Source organism: Gossypium hirsutum, chromosome D01 (assembly GCF_007990345.1).
Source record: "Gossypium hirsutum isolate 1008001.06 chromosome D01, Gossypium_hirsutum_v2.1, whole genome shotgun sequence".
NCBI lineage: Eukaryota > Viridiplantae > Streptophyta > Magnoliopsida > Malvales > Malvaceae > Gossypium > Gossypium hirsutum.
Genome location: NC_053437.1, coordinates 17,943,112 through 17,964,171, shown reverse-complemented (window position 1 = coordinate 17,964,171; position 21,060 = coordinate 17,943,112). Strand labels below are relative to the sequence as shown.

At 31.3% G+C, this 21,060-nt stretch overlaps 1 protein-coding gene across 1 annotated transcript; it reads left to right on the top strand.

The window, feature by feature from the left end:
* The first annotated feature begins 1,609 nt into the window (after positions 1 to 1,609).
* On the top strand, positions 1,610 to 20,211 carry LOC121213558 (uncharacterized). The gene is made up of 7 exons (XM_041086351.1): positions 1,610 to 1,706; positions 1,821 to 1,897; positions 2,169 to 2,346; positions 7,168 to 7,228; positions 7,338 to 7,439; positions 18,917 to 19,001; positions 19,105 to 20,211. Exons 1-7 carry the CDS (start codon positions 1,610 to 1,612, stop codon positions 19,648 to 19,650), a joined length of 1,146 nt encoding a protein of 381 aa, XP_040942285.1. The 3' UTR covers positions 19,651 to 20,211.
* Positions 20,212 to 21,060: the final 849 nt, after the last annotated feature.

Here is a 21,060-nt window from a genome sequence, read left to right as displayed (position 1 = left end):
TTACCCTTAACTCTGTCATAATTTTTGAACAATGAAGTTAGGATACTGCTTTGGTGGATATGGAGAAAAAGAATAAGTTGATTATACTAGAAAGCCCATTAGTTTTTCTCTATGATTATGGTTTTAAACTTATGTTGAGGTTTATAAAGCATCCTCTTGGAGTGGCATGAAACTTGAACTCGTGATCGCATAACCATCATCAACTATGTCTCGAGTTATACAACAACCTGTGACTGCATAATCACCACCAATTGGGAGCTATAGTTATACTTCAACCCGTGAATGTATAACCACCATGAACTAGAACCCGAGTTGCAATGCAATGAGCTTCTAAGGTGATGGTTTGATCCCCACAGCGCAGATGAAATGTGGGGGTCTTTGAGCTCCACTGCATCACTATTAACTCAAACACACTTTAAAATTATCACACTGTCTTCCTCAAATGCAAACACAAATAAATCTTTCTGTCCAAACATTTCAACACTCAACTAAAAAACAATAATTTAGGAAAGAATTTTTTATTTTGTAAGGGGCGGTGACCAAGAGAGTTTATGGAGTAGGGGAAGCAAAACCCCACTTTATATAGGAAACCAGAGGAAAAATTTTGAAAAAAAATAAACAATAAAAGCACAATTTGAAAATTATCCCAGAATGTCTAACAATTATCTCGGGATTCCCGAGTTTTGAAATTTTTTCACGGGCTAGGGTTGGAAATTAAAGAGAAGAAAACGCGCCCTGCAGGTCGCGTTTTCAGCTAAGGTGGTAGAATGTTCTCTGAAAGCATACCCTATAAGATGCGTTTTCAACCTCTATGGAAACCAAGTTAGTAGAAAATGCGTCCTACAAGGCGCGGTTTCACAGAACATTCTGTCACTTCAGTTTCAGGACGCGTTTTCTTCCCTCCCATTTTCAACCCTAACCCGTCGAAAATTCCCAAAATCGTAACCTTAACCCTAAACTAGATATTCTCAAGGTAGAGAATCTTAAATAAAATTCAAACATCACATCCCAATTTTTTTTAAGAATGCTTCTAGCAATACGTGTTTTTTAAAAACTACTCAAACTTGTCATTTCTAATCTTTTCTAACATTTTGAAGTTATGTTTGATATCCAGGGGTAATATTTGCTATAAAATGATCCATCATTCTATTGGACGACTTTTATACTAAAATGTCAAGCAGGTTGTTTTCATAATGAGATTTACATAAGGAGAAGATTGTTTATATTAAAAACTTGAATTTCAAAAATCGACCCAACAAACTAAATTAGTTCAAGTAAGTTTCATTGTTGTTTTTAAATAATTCATACTATTTTCTTTCTACATAATGTTTTCTTTTTAAACATGTGAAACAAGTTATTTAGTTGAAGATGAGTAGACGAATTATAGTCGTTATTTATTACGACGGTCAAATTTATGACACTGAAATTAGAGTCAGTTTTGCATTAGCCCAAATTGGCTTTCAACCGAAACATAAAATTGCACGAGCTTGGATCAAGAATTTAGTGAAAAGTGGCGAGTTCAAGCTGAAAAAGAATTCTAAGCTTGAAATATAGATATCTAACATCACTAAACTCCATTAGATATGATATATTTGAGCTCAAAGGTGACATGAAGGTCAAGGCGATGCTCGATTCTCATTACTTTAGTGGATTAGCTATACTAGAGTTATATGTCCACTTTGTCAACATCGATGCTGGTGGTCCAAGTTCAACAACCGTTCCAATTAATGTCAGAATGGAACAATAAGTAAAAAGCCCAACCACACGGTTGTGTGGTGGGTTCATAACATTGTTACAAAGCTCTTATCATGAAATCTCAGAATCATCAATGGGAAGACTTTCATCGAATTTCAACCATCAATTTCAACTTTGGAGTATAATCTGTGCAGCAGTCAAGGTTTGTCTGCAACTCAAACTTCGATACCCCAGCACGACATTCTATGAGTGATTTTGATTTCAATTTTCTAATGTTGATGTTCTATATGGGTATGTCATCAAGTTACACCAGTGGGCAACTCACAAGTGACTTTGGTTTAAACGTAAGGTATATGAGAACAAATGATGTACTCTCTACAACCTATGTCAGCAAAGGAACATACAATTAGGTTGATAACGAATAATGACCTAAGAACGAAGAGGAATCTAAATTCGATAATGATCCAATTTAGGAGTCCGAGCAGGATGGTTTAAAAATTGCATTATTTTCTGAACCAAAGTCAATTCTTACTGAACCAAAAGAAAGTGATTTTGACGATGAAGGTCCGAACAATGCTGGAGGAACCTATCTGGATTTCACGTTATATGCACCTCTGTTCCACATGCATAATGTCGACCTACATGCTGAAGGTGAGTTAGAATTTCTAGAATGTAACACCCCTAACCCTTATCTATCGCCGGAATAGGGTTACGAAGTATTACCAGACTTTTTAGATCAAACACATTCAAAACATGTCAAAATAGTAAACCTTAACCAATGTACCCTTATAGGTACCACAATTATATGATCGAAACACATCAATAAGACATCATATAAATCCAATTTGTAAAGATACCAAATTCATTCTAATTTGCCTATATCATGTTCATTTATGCACTAATTTAAAGCATGCCATATTATAGCCTTAACATAACATATACTCGTATATAATCAACCAATATTAACTTATAATCTTATTTACAATCAACTCACAAAACAGTTAACATTTAGACGCCCTAGGTACATGTCGACACAAAAAGAAAAACATCACCACGTTTTGAGTTCGGGATCGTTGATGGATGTTGAATCAGTGATCAAACTTAAGTACCTAACCTGCGCATGGAAAACAAAATCGTACGCGCAGTATAAACTCAGTGGTATTTCTATAATCTGAATATTAAAGGTAAGATAATTTAATAAATACATTTAATCACACAATAACATTAATCATTCAATTAATCAATTAATCAATTCATCAATACATCATTTATAACATATTCAATTCTCATCTATTGCTATTTCAAATCTCATACTTTCTATTCAAATAGCTTTTCACTTTCAATGTTTTCCAATACCAATTATAGTATCATTTCATTTAATCACCCCTATTAACACGACTCGGACTATGACAGATACACGGATCCAACTAAAACACGTCAGTTTGGTATCCAGTACCTCATTGAATAATTCGAAGTAATAATTTGACACCTAGTATCTCATCGGCTAAACTGAAGTAAATTGGCACCCAGTGCCTCATCGAATTAATCCAAAGTAATAGATTGACACCCAGTGTCTCATCGACTCGAAGTCGAAGAAATTCCTGAACTTTTCTAATCCTATGGCATGTCATCTATATCCGACTCAGCCCGATACAGTTAATAGGGTTTAATTTCACTTTCCAATAATAATATCCAATATCATATTTGCACAATATTACATTTACACATATATATTCATAATATATATTCCAATTCAATTCAATCAATATAAATTCAATAATTTCATCATATATCAAATCAATCTATTTCAATTGCAAAACACAAATATTCTCACCTCAACACTTACCATATACATTAAATAAAAATTACAACAATTAATAACTAGCTTCAGATTATAGAAATACAAACCAGAAATTTCGAGCTATTCCTCGTCGACTTTATCTTTCCCCTTTTTAGTCAAGAGTTCCAGTACGATGTTAGCTATGGAATTAAAACAATTAAAATTTATCAATACAATACAATTTAAATTTCATATTGAATATTTCAACTTTTTACTCAACATTTGTCTAAATTCTAATTTAGTCCCTGAATCGAGACTAACTTTTATTCTTCACATTTAATTCTTTATTTTCATGAAAATTCCACTTTAGAATAAACTCAACTCCCTATTTTTGCATAAATTCCTAAATTTTGAAAATTTCACAATTTAGTCCTTATTACTCAAAATTTACAATTTATTCTACAATTCAATCCTTTTTCATCTCTAACTTAAAAATCTATCAATTTAATCCCTAATACTTAAATTATTCAACATAATCAACATTCAAAAACTCAATAATTTCTAAAATTTCAACATAGATCTGGTAGTATTTAATATCAGGATTCTAAAAACATAAAAATTACAAAAAAATGGACTAAATTGACTAACTAATTGAACTTAGAACCTTGAAACCCTAGTTTCTCATTTCTTTCTTTCTTTTCTTACTTTCCTTTCTTTTCTCCCTGTTTCGTTTTCTACTTTGTTCTTTCTATTCTTTTTCGTTTCTTTATTTATTTCATTTACTTATTTATTTTATTAGATTTACTTTATTATATTATATTTATTTAATTAAATATTAAGTAATATATATTTTATTTATATATACATATGTATATTATTTTTACACATGTAATCACTATTACCATCCACTTGTTGAAATAAGGTTTAATTGCTTATTTAGTCCCTTTACTTTTTCTTTCATCTTTTATGCACTTTAGTCTTTATACCTAATTACTCTTAATTCATGCAAATTCACCTAACCAAAACCTAATTAACTACACAACTAACTTCGTAAATATTTTTAATAAATATTTACGAATTCGTTTTATGAAAACAGAGTCTCAAAAATACATTTTTCAACACCCGTGACTATCGGGTCGTTACATAGAACTTCTTCACAGGAGATCGAGCCATGCAAGTTCTTCGTCAAATGCCAGGGAATTACAAGTTGGAATGAAATTTTCCTCGAAAGATGTTCTTACTGTAGTGAAGCGGTACAACATAAAGCATGGGGTCAACTACTATGTTATAAAATCCCAATAAAAAATTTTTGAGGCCAAGTGCGTAATGCATGACAATAAATGTTTGTAGAAAATCATGGCATCTGTGAGAAAAAATGGGGTTATAGACAATTAAAAAAATGAGGTTATGGACAATTAAAATTTTTTTAGGCCAAGTGCGTAATGCATGTCATATGATCATTCGAGATTGCATTCTGACTTGATCTCTGATATTGTTTTACTTATTTTAAAATACTCGTGTTGTTGCAGGTATTATATAGGATCATCCCAACTTAGATTTTAACATGATCTCTAACATTATATTACATATGGTGAAAATGAGTACCAGGATTCCCATATCGATTTTGATTACCAATATACGTAGTCAATACAATTACATTGTGTCATACTATAAGGCATGGGTCACAAAACAGAAGGCTATGGAAAAAATGCATAATGGGTGGGATAAATCAGATAATGATGTGTGACAATGGTGTTAGGTACTGAATCAGTACATCCTAGGTTCCATAACTGATATGCAAACAAAGCCTGTGTATTTTTGCGACTATCTGGTCTAGGGAAAAAAGTTTCCATCAATTTTTTTGGACATTCAAGCAATGTGTCATAGCATTTTGGTACTATAAGCCATTAGTGCAAATTGAAGATACATTTATGTATAAGAAATATGAACATCAGTTATTGTTTGTTGTTACACAAGACGGTAATAAAAAATCCTACCAATAGCTATTGCAATAGTGCTAAGAAAATTCACAGATTATTGGGGTTTCTTTTTTACTAAGTTAAGAAGGCATGTTGTGTCGTAACCCGATATATGTATCATTATCGATAGGGGACTAGAATATAGGTCGCAATTGAATAACGTGGAAGCCTTTAGGACCATATACACCATAGGTATTGTATACGACATATAAGGTCTAACTACATGGGCCGATATCAATCAAATTCTAAGCGACAACAAGTTATTGACATAGGTATGTAGTTGCCACTATTTCCTATATCATTCTTTAACATATACAATGTTTGCATTCATGGATATACTTTTTATTTTCTTCGATAGGGTATGAACTCTTCCAACATCGTTTCCATGAAATGTTAAAGAACTTGTGGGCTATAAACAAACTCGGTACGAGATACCTCAATGGGATACCCAAGGAGTAGTGAACTCAATCGTATGATGGAGGTCTACGATACGAACACATGATAATGAATCTAGCGAAATGCATAACTTCCATATTGAAAGGAATGATTATTTTCTTATAACCTCAATGGTCAAAGAAACATATTTCGGCTTAGCAGCCTTATTTTCAAAGTGAGCAAAAAATATGTTAGACACATAAAGGGCGATCACATTTGGTACAATGATGTGATGAAAGAAATTAGATAAAATGCAGAAAGAGTGAACTCTATGTCTGCAGTGTGTCATTCCCGTCCAAATCAAATATTTCATGTTGTGGAGTTTCATAGACCCGATGAAGGTATTATCGAGGGATCGTACCATGTATACCTGAGATGAATGACCTACAATTGTGAGAGATTTCAAGTACCTCGTTTTCCATACGTACATGCAATTGCTATATGTGCCTCGACACATCTGGATGTATAAGCTATGTTGATGAAGTGTACAAACTAAAACACATATATAAAGTTTGGAAATTTGAATTCCCACCTATCTTAAATGAAAGTATGTGGTTGAATGTATTGAGCACTCCATTCGAGATGGCACTGATGTTACATTGCAAGCTACAAGGTCGATCAAATTCTACTTGAATACGTGACAATATGGATATTCGGGAGACGACAGACCAACCAAGGTTATACAATTATTATAGGAACCCAGGGCATACTAAGCCAATATGTCTACACTTGGAGGAAACATTCAGGACAAAACCTAATTAACATTTTTTTATAAACATACAAAAGAAGAAACAAACAAACAAGCAATTTGTTCATTTCTTTATTACTTCTCATTTTTTGATAAATTGTAAATATTGATATATTATTGATGTAAAATACAGTAGAATACAATATAAACAATTTTTTTTCATTTTTCATAGATTGTAAATAAATAAGTATACACTACTGATATGAAAATTACAATAGAATACAATAGCCCAAAATTTTAATTTTTTCTTAGATTGTAAATAAGTATATTATTGATGTAAAATACGATAGATAAATTTTTCTGTATAATCGGAATAAGTACATTATGAATGGAAAAATGTAATACAATACATATTAAAAGTTAAAAAAGTAAATGATGATTTACATGATAAAAATTAAAAAAAAATTTATTGGCATCGTTGGGCTAATGTGTGGCACAACATAGTGGGTGTCGGTTGCAAGGAGGGCTTCTTTGTAGTTGGGGTTCCTCGACCTTCATCTTCATCTTCTTTACGTTCTTCCGTGCTTCAGTGTTATGTCATCCTAGGTTGCCATCGCCTATTGTCCCTTCAAGTAACAAGTGGTTACGAAAGTGAGCCATATTGATAGAACAATGACATAAGGGGCGTTTGTGACACTATTGGCAGATAAATGTATAGTGCCACATAACCTGATTACGGATAAAATGTTGGAATTGTCAGAGATGGCAGATACGTCGGTGTTGTTGTCGACATTGGCACTCCATATGGTACTGGGGATGGAGGTGGTGCAACAAATACACCTGTAGAAGGTTTCAATATATGGTACGACAGTGCATAATGTGGTGCTTGTATATAAAAAAATGGGGTTAGTGAAACTGACTGAGAGGTGGTGTAGCCATCGTTGTCACTTGTGGGTTTGGAGCTGATGATGACTCCATCAAAGCATGCACTCTTGACCTAGGATTCATGTGGGGTCGTCTTGGCCTCATTCGACGATATTGCTTATTCTTTTTCTCTTCCGACAGTAGATATGACTTACTGTGATATCTAAACCATGTCATGTACTCTGGAGAGGTCGTCAATTTTGGTGCGAGAATTGGTTCGCACATAGGTAAGAAATTGTACCTATGCTCCCAAATGTAGATATATTTCTCGTGAAATTTTGCCCAATCTTCGTCGATTTTCCCCTACAAGTCTACCTTATGTAGTTCTTCAATGTCCTGAGGTGACAATGGAATATTTTGCCTAAACTCGAACTGACACATCACTCGGTTGGGTTTGAGCATCTCCATTGCCGCGAAAACTATCAATGACACCTTCATCTGCCACATATTGCAATTAGCCAAAAATTCAATCGGGATGCATTTTTTAATTCTTGGATCAGTGTATGACATTCATTTAAATTGTAGTACGAAATTATAAATTTTATTATCTACCTAATACTAAATTTCAAATCCTTAAGTTAATATTATATAATTTAAAAATTCAAAAAATAACATCGGCTTCCGATTGTTGATCTAATAGTAACTGGATATCTTCGAGCTCATCCGCTATACCAACATGACTTACCTTATTGTTCTACCTATTCAAATAATATATTATTTAAAAAATATAAAAAAATGTTATGATAACTATATTATCAAATGAATTTTACCTTATTATGAGTGAGAAAGAATAAGGGGTGTTTACTTGGGGACGTTAAAATGGTAACGGATACCATGCCCATGACTGCAGTAGGAGTATGCAACCACCGATTTTAATTTTTTGTGGTTGAGTCACCCAACACATCTCTCGATTCAATGTGACTGACACATCTGATCTCCAACTAAGTCATCCCGCTTCTTTCAAGTTGGCAAGTTGTAGTAGTCACCTTAAATGTACCAAATTTCAAGATTTATCGAGCATTAGAAGACCCTCGATTAACCTTAAAATAAATGTTTGGGCGTATTGTTCTCTTTCAATGGCACTCGCTGAGTTGTCGATATAATTGAAAATTTCTTCCAACCATTTCACCTCTATCCTACTACCAAAAAACTTGTCCGACACCTTGCCTAATAGTTGCTAAAAAATTGTGCTTCAATCGCCAACAACCATTGCCCCTGTAACGGCTGGTCCATCCACCGATAAACCGAGTTGTAAAGTTACATCATTGAGTGTAATTGTACACTCACCGCACGAAAGATGAAATATGTGTGTCTCAAGTCTCCATCTTTCCACCAAAGTGCTGATAAGTGTGGGATCCAATTTAGTCCCCTTGAGCATACGAGACAAGTGCAAGAATCCCATCTCTGGCAAGTGTTGTTCAATAACACGAGGTACTTTTGCAGTTAAATTGTATATGTATGTTCCTAAAATCCGATCTTCGGCCTGATTATATAAACCTAAAAAATTATAAAATTAATAATGTTAACAACTTAATAATGAATTTAATTAAAATTAAAAAATATATTTTCTTACCATTTGCAATTGGATGTTGGATATGTGTGTCTCCTCAAAACGGATAAGCAAATTGCCATTATAAAAATCAATTAAAAACAAAGAAATTACAAAATATAAAATTAAAACAACACGATTTTGAGAGAAATTAAATGAAAATTTGAGAACTAAAAAATTGAGAGAATGAATGAATTGAGAGAATTAGGAGAATTAGGAGAATGTGATTTGAATGCAAAAGGATGAAAATGGCTTGGGTTTATAGAGCAAATAAACTAGCCGTTTTTAGCCGTTGGAAAAAATACCGTTGAGAAAAGTTACTGTTGGCTGAAAACGGTCCTGCTGGACACATTTACTTTTTCTCTCTTTAAAATCGACCTATTTCCTTAAATATTCAAAAAAATCGACTCAAAACCCTATTTTCTTTTCTAAATATGGCCTATGCTTCAAATTTACCCTATTCTGCTATTTATTTTTTAGGGTTTGTAAAAGAATACTCTGGCTTGACCTTTTAATTTGAATAAAGTCCCAAAATTAATGTAAAAGAAAAATAATTCTTAGTTTCTACATGTCTAGTTAAGTACACTCTTAATATCTTGATTAACAATAAAAAGTAGGCATTAATATTTTTTTTATCTAAATTAGATTATGGCCCTTTATATTGGCCAAATTTCCCTTTGAAATATTGGTGTCCTAAATTTATATAGATAAAAGTATTTATAAGTTTATCATTATTATTAAATATATTAATTCTTCTATAATTAAAAATAATCAAATAAACATTTATTTAAAAATAAATAAATTCATTCTATCACATAATTAATATTTATTTTAAAAGGATTTGAAAAATACTTTTTTTTTCATTTGCAGTTCAAAATATTAACCATGTTAACATTAAATGACATTTTTAAAAGCTAAATATTAATTCTATTGAAATTTAGATTTATTTAATTCTATTTAATAATATAAAAATTAATTTTATTTATTTAATAATAGAATAACTAATTTAATCTAATTTTTATAATAGAGAAACCTGCCAAGCACATATGCGTATAAGTTTTTTCTAGATTTATTTTTATAAATTTTATGTAAAAATATAAAAATAAAATCCTAATATTAAATTTTTTTAAATAATTACATCTGGTTAATTCATAACTCAAATTCCATCAAATATTTAAATATGGCGTAGATAATTAGACTTTAAAACACTCTTAACTATTACTCTAATTAGATTAATTTTTAATATTACCATAAGTAACCATTTGAATTATCAACTACAATATATTAACACAATTAGAGTACTCCATTTATATCAATGTAAAATTAAAGTGGTTTTATATCTTTTCATAATTTTTTATACGATTGACTTTTGACAATTCAACTATCGAATTTATTGAAATATTTGTACTTGTAATGTATGTAAAAATTTGAATTATTCTAATATCTCTATCATATCGATTTAAAATATTATCTATATTATAAAGGTAAAATTACACTTTGACCCCCTAAAAATGATAAAATTTTGATTTAATACTTTTAAAATTGTATTTTTACTATTGTAAAAATTACAATTTAATTTCGGCTTCCCTAAAAAAATTTTTCTAGCTTCGCCCCTGATATATATATTTATCCATTGAAAGTTTTTAACATAAAACAAATAGTTAGAAAATTTTAATTTACGCTAAACTTGATATGCATGATCTACATAAAATGATATAATAGAAAGAAATTTTAACAATCTAACCTTTGAATTTCATATTCCATTCATATAGATCATCCATATCAAATTTTACATAAACTGAAAATTTCTAACTATTTGTTTTATGTAAAACAAATTAAATCATTCAATAAATATTAATATATATAGTATTTTAGATCGATATAATAAATATATCAGACCGGTTAATAAAAGTTACAATTATATTAATAAATTCGACAATTAAACAAATAAAATATTAATCGTAAAAAAAAACCCTAATTCTACACCAATTTAAATGGACCCTCTCTAAATAAAATGTTAAATAACTTTAAAAATATTTGGAAGCACACTTGTTGGATTTAAATGCTAGATGTAATAAGTAAGTAAGCTTTTGTCCAAAGTTAGACAACAACATTTAAGATGAATATAAATGTAGGCTGCCAAATAATTCCTTTGTTTCCTTATTTATACCTATTACTCATAACACATTTATGTGCCTCCAATCTATGTCTTGATAGTAAATTTATATCTTCTTCTTATGAAATATTAATTCAATGCAAGAAATTAAATTTACACACATCTTTAATTATTTCTTCCAATAAATAAACATGCATTATTTTTGTTGGTACATTCAATAAATAAAATTTACTGCTTTGTATTAATTTCTTTTACTTATATTGTTTATAAATGAAGGTTTAGGTTAGCACAAACTAATTGTAAATTTTGGAAATTATTTGAAGGTAATGGTTTGTATTTTCATAGAATTCAATCTGATAAAGAGTTGGTTCAAATAATAGAAAATGCTTTTAAAGTGGGGAAATTAAAATGGCAAAGATATTTTTTGATTGAATTGGAAAGAAAAGAGTCTTCTTTTTTTGGCACAAGTCATGCTATGTACATGATAAAAAAAATAATAAGAACAAAAACAAAAACAAAAAAGAAAAAGTGATGACCGATGGACTGTTGCATGGTGGAATACGCATGAAACGATAGGTCTCGTCACAAATATGGAAATTTCAAATAAAATTTATATCATATATAGCATTAAATAGTAATAAACCAGATTATTGGCCCGAAAGAGAAAACGCAAGGGGACAACTTTTTGCATGGTGGGTCATGAATCCTTCCTCCATGGAAGCCAAGCCAAAACAAAACTTGTCTCCTCTGGAAATCTTGTTTATATTTTGCTTCACATTTTTCAAATAATAATAACAGTCCTTTATTATGATTTTGTTGAGCAATATCTTAATAATGTGCTAATGTACATAATTGTATTACCTATTTAAAACAATAATTGTTTACCAACTTTTTTAAACTCTCGACAACTGCTTATAACAATTCTTTTGGGTATTTTAAAATTGAAGTGTGAAAGAGATGATCTGATTCCAAGGTAAATAATATATTATCTTACCTTAATATTATTTCATTCTCTAAATTCTATATGTTTATGTACAAACACTTTCAATCATTAAATATATATTAATATCGAACATATTGTTTCAAAAACTTATATGTATAATCAGTACAATCATTTTGATAAATTCAACAACTAAATTGATAAAATATTAATAATATAAAAAGTTATAGAGGAGTGTAACTGATATAATAAATAATATTTTTATTTGTAGTTAGAGAACAATTAAAATTTGTTTAATTATTTCTTTTATAAATATAACTTTTAATTATTTAATAACTTTCGTAATTGAATAGCTAGTTTAGTGACATTAATTAAGATGACATTGAAATTTGAACATTCCCGGGGCACGTGACGATGATAAGATCACGTGGAAGGGCATGTGTATCTATGTGGATGAGAAAAAAGGATCGGGCGGTGGAGAATGGACGCTGATATCGGTGGGCAGCGCACGCGTACACTTAAGACTTAAGATTTGGAGTGTTAAGTCTAATAAGTCTAAGCACTCTGTTCAATGGCCTTTGGAACTTAAACTCGCCGCATTCTTAGCTTTTTATCTTTATCTTATCCCTTCCTTTCATGTCAATGATGGCCCTCACCAATCACCTTCTCCTTGCAATTTATTATTTATTATTATTATATTAGTCCATAAAAAAATATATTAAGATTTTGTTGAAATAGTAAATTCTCAACATCTATCATGAGAATATTTTTTAATTACGAATTGATTTTATATTAAAATATAAAAAGATGTAAAAACATCATCACAGTAATATTTATTTTCTTAAAGAATAATAAATTTTTAATTATTTTTTATGCTCAATTGATTTATGACACTAATTAATATATTTAATATTATTAATTAAAATAGTTAATGATGTTTTGGTTTAATGGCAAGTAGAAAGTTATGAAAGTTTTTTAAAAATATAGGTTTGAGTTTCATTAGTAAGTTTCTTAAATTCAAATATATTCTAATGCTTAACCCTTTGTTTGTTGTAATAAGTTATTATCATTATGGTTATTGTAATTATAATTATAAGTTGTATTAAAGATTAATATTTTTTGCCAGTTGAGTTTTACTTCTATTGGTATCGATATTATTGTTAGTACAGAAAAATATGAGTTCGAATTAGACATAATCATGGGTTGAGCTGGGTTTGGATCGGGCTAATGCAAAATTTTAGATTTATTTTCTAGGCTAGGGCTCAACCCGAAAAATAGGCCTAGAATTTTGCCCAAACTCAACCCAGATAAAAAATACTAAACTCGAGCCCGACCCGTATTATTATTTATATAAAAATAAATTTAAAAAATATAATACATCAAATACACTAAAAATATTAAAATCAAATGTTTCCCAACAAAATGAAAATATATTAAAACAGTCTTTATACTTAAATAACACTAATCTAGTTGCAACTTAACAAGTAAATACTTTTAAAATAGTAGCAAAATTAATAATAAAACAAGAGATACAATATCCAAACAATAACAATGACAGCAAAGTAATATCAAAATGGTGACAAACATTAAAAAAACAATAGTGAAAAATTAGACAAACTCGGGTTAGATCAGGCAAAAAAAAATCTTATTTGAGGCTTGACTCGTTTAAAAAAAAATATTATTTTTTATCCAAATTTATTTTCGGACGAATCTTCAAACCTAAGCGGATTGTCAAACCCATAATCAAGTCTAATTTAAACTATCTAAATCACGTTTACCCTATTTAAATTTTAAAAAGAAGTTAAAAGAAATAACATTTTCTATATTAATAGCGTAAAATCACTATCCAAAACGCTGGAGGAATATATTATTAAGATTATTACTCTGTTGACTGTTAATGAAATAAAAAAAATATTTAAACTGATTGATTGAGTTTTAATTCAATTAATATATGTATTGTTGTTAATATAAGAAGACGTGAATTTGAACGCACTAAAATGAATTATCCTTCTATGAGTTAAGAAGAAACTATATGTAATTCTAAGCATTATATAAAAAAACAAACATGATCAGAACTTATAATAAAGGAATCTATGGTGTACTGTATAGTAAAATAATAATAAAAGCACTGAACATTATGTTAGATTCGTTTGTAAAATTCTTCTATTTCATCGATAGTAAACAGCACAATTATTCATATTATTGTTATTATATAAATATAAACCTACAGTGATTTTAAAAAGTGTGTTAATTAAGCGATTGATTAGAAAATTTCTCTTTTATCATCCCAATTCACCTTTACTTAATGAATTCCAGGTGGCAAAAAATTATTAAGTTTATATCACTAATTAAGCAGCCACAAAGTTTATTTAAAAAGTAACCAATTTTATTATAAAAGTGTTTTTTATCTTTCATATTTTTACACAAAAGTTATAAAAAAATAATTTAAACTTAAAATAAATCTACAACTATTACTTAAATCCAGGACATAAAAAATTTTTAGGTTAAATTTTATTATTAGTCACTGTATTTTGTAAAAGTTATGGATTTTAATCCTTATATTTTAATTTGATTAATTTTATTTATTGTACTTTTTGAATTGGTTAATTTTAGTCTTTATACTTTTCAAATTTTAAAATTTTAGTTCTAACCTATATAGTAGTTAAATTTGCCTGTTTAAATTCAATTATTAGTCCTGTACTTAGACCTGATCATGGGCCGACCGAACTGATGTAAAATTTTAGGCCCGTTTCTAGGGCCCTACCTTTAAAAAATAGGCCTAAAATTTTGTCCAAGCCTGACCCATATTAAAAATGCTAAACCCGAACCTGACCCGACCTGTCTGTATTATTATTTGATTATTTTTTATATAAAAACAAATTTAAAAAAATATAATATATCAAATACACTAAAAACATTAAAATAAATGTTTCCCAACAAATTGAAAATATATTAAAAAAGTCTTTATACTTAACAAATGCATTTAAAATAGTAGCAAAATTAACAATAAACAAAAGTTAAACAATATCCAAACAATAATAACAAAATGGTAATAAAATAGCAATGAAGTGACAACAAAACAATAACAAAATAACTGACTTGGGTTGGGCCAAGTCGGGCCTGGGCCAAAGAAATCCTACCTGAGGCCTGGCAATTTAGAAAACGGGCATTAATTTTCGTTCAAACTCATATTTTAGGTCTATATTTTTCCCAAAGCCTCCCACTTTTTGGACTAGCCCGGGGAAGTGGGTCAACCCATGATTAGGTCTATCTATGCTGTACATACAATTGTAGATTTAATCCAAATTTTTCAGTTGAATCATTCTAAATCCTAAATTTTAAAATTTCAGTCTTGACATAAATGACAGTCGTTAATTCATTAATTGAATTTTTAGCAAGTAATATGTGAAAATAACAAGCTGAAATGACATTCTGCATATGGTAATATGTTTGGCACATGAGATTTTGGAAATAACAGAAAGTAACTTAATGAATTTAAGATTTGGTGAGAACTAAAATTTTAAAATTTGAAAAATACATGGATTAAAAATGACCAAGTATAAGGTTAAATTCACAACTTTCGTAAAATAAAAAAATAATAATAACAAAATTTAACCAAAATTTTAAAACACCAATATTATCATTTCAATCAAAACTTAAATTAATTTTAATATAATTATTTTATAATCATATTTTTATAAGAACTTTTTTACCAACAACATAAAAGTGGCTAAAGTACATAGACCCCAATACACTCTCATAAACGTTAGATCTCTTAAGTTGACTCTTGTGTGATCTATGCCACCTACCTAAATCTCCACCACCCCTTTTGAGTCTTTGACATAAGATCAACCAAATCTGATGTTGAACAATAATTTTGGACCCACCCACTTAGCTTTAAGCAAGGTAAAGTTTTTGGCTTTATTTATAAAAGTCAAGACTCTACCTAAAATCCAAAGAAAAAAAAAACTAAATACCCTACTATTACATGACATAAACATAATATATATAATATTTTAAAATTTATTTTTCAAAATACATCTCAAATTTTACCTAATATAAATTATAAAAGTATTAAAATTGAGTTAATATGGAGTTTATTCGTTGACTTGTCTAAAAGTATCTAATTAGTACCTAAATTTGTATCACGCTACACACATTGTCCTCAATTTGTTAACAAATTAATTTTTTAAGGGTTAACATGTAATTTACTCCATGTGCCACTATAAAATTCATCAACATAAAAAACCATGTTAGTATGGAAATACTAACCTAGGTGACGACATACAAACTCAGATACGAATTCAAGTACTATCTAAATACTTTTAGACAAATTCAAAGAAAAACTAGATATTAATCCATCAAAATTTAAACACAACTATAACGTAATTAAAAATATATGAAGTACCGGATATGATTTGAAGGGAAAGTTTTGCTTTTGCAAACACCTACATGATTCAATTTGAAAGAGTCCTAGAGAGAGGGAATTTGGGATTTTATTGGCAATTGGGGACTTTGGTTCATTATTTCTCAATGCGATGGGTTGACACGTTATTTGTCGTTTTATCAATAAATTTATAAAAATTGTGTATCATTTTACGATTAGGAATGATTAAAATCCTTTCTTTTTACGTATTTGAAAAAAGCATTAGTTTTTTTTATTTCAAGTGTATACCAAACAAAAAGAAGATTTGCTTGATTAATTCCTTTGAAAAGGGAAGGATTGAGATGAGTCATAAATGTATGGACTTTAGATAGCAAAGAAATGATTGGATTTGAGATTATTATGGGGATAACATCTTTTTTATTTCCTTCAAAAGGGTATAAACAAAAGCTTTAATCAAAGGTTATTACAGAACAAAAAGCATGGAATTGTTTATGTATATAGATGTGGGTGTGAGAATGTAATAGAGAATATGGAAGATAATGATGATGATGGGGGACCCAAGGCATGATAATGGAAAGCGAAAGAAGGGTAAAGGGAACAAGCGTGGTATAAAGGAAACATAGAAGCAGTGGAAGATGTAGGGATGGAGGGGGACAGGGGGTTCAGAAAATAGAAGCCTCGTTTTGTCTAAGGGGTTTTTTCATTATAAATCACTCAATTATCACTTCCCTTGGCTGGTTCTGCCCCTGGGCAGGGCATCTTCGCATCGATGTTTGTGAACACTGGGCCAACACTCAAGCCTATTTCTTGGGCTTTTTCTTTCCTCTTTTGTAAAAAGGCACGCAACTTTCTTCTTTTTTTTTTCAAATCACAATGTGATTTTCATCTCCTTACTAAATTTAAAGATTTAGTTCAGCATATTTTGATCAGTTCTTTTTTATTGACGATGTATATCTTAAGTCAAATTATTAAAACTTTTGGCTAATTTACCAAAAAAGCTAATTTTTTTTATAAAACTACCGAAATAGGTCAATTTTTTAATTATTTACCGGAATTGACCATTTCCCCCGAAATTGCGCCATGTCGGAGCGATGTCAGGGGACGGGGCAGAAGGTCGCGTCCACGTCAGCGCGACCTGCTGACGTGGACGCGATGTGGACACGCGCGTGAACAGTGCCCAACGGTCAAAAAATTGACCGTTGCCCCCCCAACGGTAAAATTTTTTTTACTATATAAACCCCCCACCCCTTTTATTTTCAAAAACAAATTCCTTTCAAAAATTCTCTCAATTCCCTTCAAAATTTCTCTCAATTTCCTTCCAAAATTCTCTCAAACTCTCAAATTCCTTCCAAAATCCTCTTAATTTCCTTCAAAAAAATCTCCAAATCCATATTAAATTTCTTTTTCCATTAAATTTCATTTTTTAAGAAAATTTTAAAATTTTTTATTTTTTTTAAATAATTTTAAAATTTTTAATATTTTCAACAATGGCCGGATCATTGATTCGTCTTGATAGGAATCACATATCGGTGGAGCAAATGAACATGGTAAGTATTAAATTTATATTTTAATTTTTAAAGATATTTTTATTTATGTATTTTTAGATATTTATTAATATATTTTTTGTTATAAAAGGCTAAAGATCGGGTATTGGAATGCAATATTCGGAATATGCATGCTCCATCACTGTTAGTAGAGAACTACCTGCGGGAAGCGGGATTTTGGCACGTGGCGACGGTAGGCCAGGGATGCAAGTTGGAGCCGAAACTGATCAGTGCGTTGATCGAGAGGTGGAGACCCGAGACGCACACATTTCATCTTCCATGTGGAGAGTGCACTATCACTCTAGAAGATGTCCATCTGCATTTGGGATTGCCGGTGGATGGGCACCCAGTGACCGGGTCTGTCCAATCTAGCAATTGGGAGGCGGTGTGCTACGAGCTTTTGGGCGCCGTTCCGGATAAAATGGATGGAGGTAAGGTGGAGATGGGCTGGTTACGTGCCACCTTCCCCGGTCTGAATGAAAATTCAACCGAGATTGAAAGAATCCGATATGCTCGATCATACATTCTTCAAATAATTGGAGGCTATCTCATGGCCGACACATCACGGAGCCGTGTACATCTAAGGTGGCTGCTAAAACTCGTTGATTTTAGAGCAGCCGGTGAATTTAGTTGGGGGTCTGCCGTCTTGGCAACATTATATCGGAAGATGTGCGGGGCGACCAAACTGAGGAGAGCAAAAATCGGAGGTTGCCTGTCACTACTGCAATCATGGGCACGGTTTCGCTTTCCATTTCTACGTCCTCGAGTGAACCACCCATATACATTCCCACTCGTAACGAGGTAAATTTTATATTACATTTTGAAATTGATATGTAGATTTTGTAAGAATAAAAGAATGCTAAAAATTTATTTAATTAGGTGGAACCATCCGGCAAGTTATCGTGGAATACCGACTGAACTTGAAGATATACGGCTTCTATTGGAGCAACGCTCGGAAGCAGAAGTAAGTATTATTGCAAATAGAAATTTCCATACATTCGCTAGTGGATTGATATTTAGTATTTAGTATTATGTATATATGTAATATTTCTATCATGTTCATGTAGTTTCAATGGACACCATACGAGGATCTGGCAGTCCGGACAGTAATCCCAGAAGAGTTTTTACAAAATCCGAATGCTTGGCACGTGAAAGTGGTGTTGATCAACTATGCAACCGTGGAGCCCCACCAGACAGACAGAGTCCTACGACAGTTTGGATGTAGACAACCGATCCCTGCGGACCCTGAGGAGTTTGACGAGCACCACAAAATCGACCTTCAGCTATTAGGTACCGATTGGCCGTTGTACTGGTCAGTGTACACAGAAATGTGGGAAAATCGGAATGAATATCTACCTACTCGGGAACCAATCATCGTTCTCGAGTTAGCGTGCGTTCCAGAATACATGCCATGGTTTAGGGCCCATGGGAAGCCGTATTTACTTACGCCGGAGGAGAGGCGGCGGCAAATACGTGTCGGAAGGGAAAGGCGCGGGCCTCAAAATCCAAGGGGACAAAACTATAAGGGCAGCCCCTCAACGAGGCCCAGACATTCACCCGGTTCATCATCAGCGACCATGCAATCACCGTCCCCAACGAAAGTACCAACGTAGTCACCCGGCGCAGCAATTCAACAGATGATACCCACGCCCCAACGTTTCCCTATGATGCCAGGTATGTTTCCTAGCCCTTATATGTACCCTAACCCGTACATGTATCCTTTTCCGAATCCTATGGCAGGTAGGAGCCAAATGCCCGGATCAGCTCCATTTCCTGTAATGCCGAGCGGACCACCGATAACTAGGCCATCGGCGCAGGAGGGGTCGCAAGGGGGGCCATCGGGGAGCTCTCATTTTTACCAATCGCCAGCAACGCATGGCTTTCAAACTCCGTCGCCGTTCATGATGCAAACACCACCACATACACTATTCTTTGAAGGTGGATCATCGTCCCAAGTCCGACAACCAGATGCCGAACCGGAAGAACCAGAATCCCCACCGGAGGAACAACAACCGCCGCTGGAAGCTAGAGAAAGGAGGAATCCAGCGCGTAACCGTCGACGGCCGCCATGTGGAACTGAATCCCCTGTCATAGACATTGATTACCATATTAAAATTAATCATTTGATGTAATGAATTAGAAGTTTATGACGATGTAATACACATAGAATTTTTTCCGAGTTATTTTGACATTATTTGATTAAAATCCCTAACCCTACTTAATTAAAAACCCTAACCTAATTTAATTAAAAACCCTAACCTAACCTAATTTAATTAAAAACCCTAACCTAACCTAATTTAATTAAAAACCCAAACCCTAACCTATTTAAATAAATTAAAAACCCTAACCTAACCTAATTTAACTAAATTAAAAACCCTAACCCTAACCTAATTTAATTAAAAACCCTAACCTAACCTAATTTAATTAAAAACCGTAACCTACCCTAGTTTAATTAAAAACCCTAACCTAACCTAATTTAATTAAAAACCCAAACCCTAACCTATTTAATTAAATTAAAAACCCTAACCTAACCTAATTTAACTAAATTAAAAACCTTAACCCTAACCTAATTTAATTAAAAACCCTAACCTAACCTAATTTAATTAAAAACCCTAACCTAACCTAATTTAATTAAAAACCCAAACCCAAACCTATTTAACTAAATTAAAAACCATAACCTAACCTAATTTAACTAAATTAAAAACCCTAACCCTAACCTAATTTAATTAAAAACCCTAACCTAACCTAATTTAATTAAAAACCGTAACCTAACCTAATTTAATTAAAAACCCAAACCCTAACCTATTTAATTAAATTAAAAACCCTAACCTAACCTAATTTAACTAAATTAAAAACCCTAACCCTATTTAATTAAAAACCCTAATTAACTTGTAGTTTTACATAATGTTGGATTTCGTAAAATGTTTTGACTGGTACTAACATTTAAGAAATTGCAGTAATTTGATAATTTTACCAAAATTTAATACAATTATCAATACATAATTGAATAAAAAGCAATTTCT